The sequence below is a fragment of the Sinocyclocheilus anshuiensis genome, unplaced genomic scaffold, assembly GCF_001515605.1.
Source record: "Sinocyclocheilus anshuiensis isolate Anshui unplaced genomic scaffold, SAMN03320099.WGS_v1.1 scaffold697, whole genome shotgun sequence".
Taxonomy (NCBI): Eukaryota; Metazoa; Chordata; class Actinopteri; order Cypriniformes; family Cyprinidae; genus Sinocyclocheilus; species Sinocyclocheilus anshuiensis.
Genome location: NW_015538036.1, coordinates 795194 through 800479, shown reverse-complemented (window position 1 = coordinate 800479; position 5286 = coordinate 795194). Strand labels below are relative to the sequence as shown.

Genomic DNA, 5286 nt, shown 5'->3' with positions numbered 1-5286 from the left:
TTGCTGCATTATTATGCTGTTACATTATGATTTTATATTCAGTGGCATAAAATGGTCTTTAAAATGACAATAATATCGTTTATCGCAATTATTTCTGGGGCAATATATCGCACAACAAAAAGTTGTTATCGTGACAGGCCTACTCACAATTATTAAAAAAAAAAGAAAAAAAAGAAAATTTTTAAAAAGTGTTAAATCTCTTATTTTCACCAAGGCTGCATTTATATGTTAAAAATAAACAATGACTGTTTTCTATTTAATATATTATAAAATTGTATTTTTTCTTGTAATGGCAAAGCTTAATTTTCAACAGGCATTACTCCAGTCTTCAGTGTCACATGATCATTCAGAACTCATATGCTGATTTGGCGCTCAAGAAACATTTCTTATTATTTTGAATGTTGAAAACAGTTTTGCTGCTTAATTTTTTTTTGAAACATTGATACATTTTTCAGGATTCTTTGACAAATAAAAATGTCAAAAGAACAGCATTTATCTGAAATATAAATCTTTTTGTAACATTAGAAATGTCTTTGTCACTTTTGACCAATTTATTGCTTCCTTGCTGAAAAAAATAATTGATTCATTTTATATATATATATATATAAAAAAATGTTTTACCGTTATGAGTCATCAGTTTATATAGTCTGAGCAATAGAGAGCAAGACTAGAAAGACCACAAGTGCTGAGTAAGCATGCGGCTAATGTGGGTGTTACTCCACAAACCCACTCAAACAACACACACACACACACACACTCAGAGTTTCCCCACTGACCTCCATTCCACAGGCTGAATTCATGCAGGTCTGACAGCAGTAACTGTGAACACGTGAGCTTCAAGCAGCTGTAGGGGGGCCAGCTGGCCAAAGTGTAACCACATGATGGATCCTCGGGCCTACAGAGAGGCATCTGGGAACTATTAAGACTTGTCAAAAACAGTGATGGTGTTTGACAAACAGAAAATGATTCATTATCAAATGCATTCTCAACAAATACATCATTGAAACTATAAAAACACACCAAGGAAAACACTAGAAGGAATAGTTAGCAAGAAATATTATTAGGTGACAAAATAAATAGTCTAGAAAATGCAGTGAAAAACAATACTGGTTTAAGGGAAATTCAATGGGTCTCCTCATGCGATGCGATTTACCTGTTTTTCAACTCACTATATGTTCATCATATTTTCTTTACATTTATCTGATTATTTAGTCAACTATTGTTTATCTTTAGGGTTAAAATGAACAGCAGGAGATCGACCATACAGTGTCATTCTTTATTTTGCTCAAATATTTTTTAAATATGAGTCAGTCCTGGTACAACGTTTTTCAACAACTTGTTAGTTTAATCTTTTACTAGCCTATTTTGGCAACATATGATGAATATCCTATGGTAATTATAATACACTACCAAAATAGATAATATTAGCGAATGCAAGAATAGAAAAAAATGTCTGCAAAGGTCCACAAAGTTTGAAATATTTATTCACAGCACTACTGATCAGTGATGGAGTAGGAGCGACATCTAGCGGTGAAAGTACGAGAAGTGCAGGTTGTGATTGAAAGACGTGTTTATTCGTTTGAGCTTCTGTTCACCTGACTAGCAGCCACTAGTTTGTGGCTGTAATATACAGTCTTACCAAAGAAACCAGCCTATCCGAAGGTAAGTGAACTTTAATCAACTTTCGCTCCTCCTACTCAGGATCACTTTCACACATGAAAAACATTGTACATTTGTAGTTTTACAAAGCGTTTGCCTGACAAAATGTCAGTTCGGTGGCGTATTTATCTTGCAAACGCAGTTTTATCAGTCATTTGAATTGGTCACAATGGCTTTTAAACACTATGCAACATAAATTCACCGTTGTGGGGGAAAAAATGATTCATCTGATATTTGTGTTTTGGAACATGGATGCTGTTTGATCCAGGCTGGCTAGGCTCGTAGACCCAAAGACTTTGGTAGACCTCTAGAGCCAGCATTCTAGATACCAGCTGGTCATACCATCTTACGGTGGCAGCATCATCAAACTACGCCTCTGTCTATTTGTTTATTTTGAATACGCGCCCTCTAGCGGCGAAAATTACATATTGTGCCTTTAAGCTGGTTTTTGGAGCATGGCTGCTGGTCAACCAGAATCTCCCAAAAACCAATGCTTAAAATATGAACATATATATACACTGCAAAAGTAAGACACTGTGTATTAAAGTAAACCAGTGCGTTAAGTTCTTCAGTGGCCATAATATTCGTGGATGAAAATTCTCAGTTCCCTTATTGAGATGTCAGTCAGCGGCCAATAGATGGCAGTATTGGCCTCCGTCTTCGACAGAGCGAAAGGGTCTACGGAATCTCATATTTCATTACTACAAAATAGTATTTATTTTCTGTTTACCTTCAAAGTAATAAAAATATAGGGAAATTCAAGTGATAAAAGGAGAGGTGTTCAGCGTATTCCTTGTCATCAAGTAGGCTAGCTGATGTATTCAATTCCAATCTTTAAAAAAAAATTATTGGGAATTAAAGGCATGGAACACCATCGCTGTAACTTGGTTCTTGAGGAAGTAAACTTGAAATGCTGCTCATTTGTCGGACAAACCACTCATGTCTCCTACCAGGACAGAGCGAGACGCCAGTCCCTTTGACTGACCTTCTCATCTGCCAATCAATTGAATGGATGTGTGGCGAACCTCCAATCACAGCAGAGAAGAGGCGGGGCTTTCTCGGAATAGCCTCTTCACTATTACGTCATGCGCGAACAGCTGGTTCGTTGCAAGAGCTGATAATGTGGACAAGCGCAGCGATATAAAAATCGCGTCCGTGCCGTCGGGGCGTAAACAGTCAGTTTATCACGATGTGGTGGCTGGAAGGGTTTAGGTCGGGGATGGCCCGCCTGGAGATCCTGTTGCTTGTTTACACCTTGCTCTGCTCTCTCGGAGGTGAGTCGCTCAGTGAGGGTTGAAGTGAGATCTCTATCTTGATGCAGTGGAGCTGTCCTTTGTGCTGGTGCTGAACTACTTCACTCAATGGCTCGGCCGTAGCCTATATCGCATTCAATGCTAGTGCACTTTGGCCACACAGCAGGTGGAATGCGTTGCTTCTTTGCACTTGTGTCTTATTTGTGTTTTAGTGTTGTCCTAGGCACATCCCCGAGAATAAAGCACGGACTACAGTGTGCTACATTCTTGAGGAGCTTCGCGCGAGAAGTGGATGCTTCTTTATGTCTAGCAAGACTTCATCATAATCTCGGACCTAAACTGAGAGCAAAGTAATTATGTATCACGTTCCGCACTTTATTGCCTTGTATCCCAAGTGTACGTTGGCCTATATCGGTTTAACTCAGTTTTATTCTATTGTAGCCAATTATCAGTTTTAGTTCAGCGTGATTCCCATAGTATCGGAATCATTTGCCTTCGGGAAATATGCTGGCCAATTATCCAATTATTGCTTTTTAATGTCAGCGTGTAACTCTCGAGACTTACTTCTAGTTATCAAACGCTTGATAGCGCTAGAAGAGCGCCGAGTTGTTTCTTGTTTATCTCGATTGTTTTATGCGTTTGTGTAGATCGCATCGATAAGGAAGTTAATCTGGCTGCCAGATCAAGACAATACCTGCGCTGCTGTGCCTGAACACGCATTTGATGGATGCTGTGCTGCTTTAGTGTCAGCTCTACTTGAGCTCCGACACTGACTTCACATCTCTTGCTGTTCTTAGGAATAACAGGCACTGTGGTCTTCGTGTCTTTTGTGCTGTTTTTCTTTACCCCATCCCGTTATACGAGGATGATAGTATGATTACGAACAGCACACAAACCCAAATAGTAGCTATTGTAGGCTATATTTGCTGGTGGGTCTCGGAAACGTTACAAGGTGCAGTTGTTTGTTTGAAAAAAAAAAAAAAAAAAAAAAAAAAAAAAGAGATATAGGCGAAAATAACTTGTGTTTAGATTTATCACTGTAAAATGTGTTGTTGTTGTTATTAAATATTATTATTATAACTTTTTTTTTTTTATCAACTTACAATTCCTGTAATTTTTATCTGATTTTCAGAGTTTCAGATTTTTTTTTTGAATGCGACATGGTTGAAAAAGTGCTATGAACCTTCTAACACACATAACACCTATCACACACACACACACACACACACACACACACACACACACACAGTGGAAAATGTTTTCGATTTCCTCCTGTGAATACTTTTTTATTATTTGTCTACTTTACGTACTGCAGACAAGATTCATAATTCATGAGCAATTCATAAACATCACTTGATTAACAGGGCACCAAATGCGTTGCAAGGAGATATGCCAGTCACAGGACTTGACTGTACGCTCGCATTGATCACAGTATTGACAAGCGGCAGGAACGGAGTGATGCTCTGAGGCTAGCACAAAGGAGCAAGACCAATGAGCCATCCAGTCTCATGGGAGAACGAGTCAGAGCACACCAAAGAAAACAGTTCAATGTGACAAACGTAGACAAAGAGCTGGTCTGAGACTCAGTGTTGTTCAGTCTGGAATCTGATTGTCACTCTCACACCCTCTTAATATTTTAACTGGGTTCGATCTAATGCTCAGTCTCTTTTTTAAGCTGTTACAGTCAATGCACACATTTTTCTGGGTCAAAAGAATTAGATAACTGAATCAATCTATCTATCTATCTATCTATCTATCTATCTATCTATCTATCTATCTATCTATCTATCAACAATGTGTGTTTGTGTGTAACAAACCTTTGTAGTATTCTGAGTATGAGAGTGACTTTTATGTTAAAACGAAGCATGCTTGTGAGATCCCATTATGCTGAGATGTGACCCGTGAAGGGAAGCTTTGCACCGAGTGGTAGTACATTACTTAACACTCAACTTTACTGCGTAAGTAGGTGGCGTGTTATTATTGAGTCGAACTCACTTTAACCGTTGTTGAGGCAGCACTGACTCATTTGAACCAGCAGCTATAGTTTATATGTTGAATGTCCAATTACAGGGGTCATATGATGCGATTTCAAGTTTTCCTTTCTCTTTGCGCTGTGTGTTTCGTTGTGAAAGCGAAACTACTTTGTTTGGCCTTCCAAGAGAGGGTACAACTAGAAATCAGTGGTTAAGTTGTATTTACAACACTGTTCCAGAACACTTCAACCCAAATATTCATGTGTGTGCAGCGCATTTAATGGAGGACTGTTTCCTGAACCTACAATGCCGGCTGGTCTGACTCACAACCTGTAAGTATGTTTTCATATTTAAAGAATTTGCCACTGATGATTCAAACGCGAGTTTTGAGCAGTGTAGAG

At 38.6% G+C, this 5286-nt stretch overlaps 1 protein-coding gene across 1 annotated transcript in view; it reads left to right on the top strand.

The window, feature by feature from the left end:
* Positions 1-2848: 2848 nt before the first annotated feature.
* tmem8b (transmembrane protein 8B) overlaps positions 2849-5286 on the top strand; it is a 164937-nt gene continuing 162499 nt past the window's right edge. The window contains exon 1 of the mRNA XM_016476532.1: positions 2849-2933. Coding sequence (XP_016332018.1) covers positions 2849-2933 — 85 coding nt within the window. The remainder of the gene's footprint in view (positions 2934-5286) is intronic.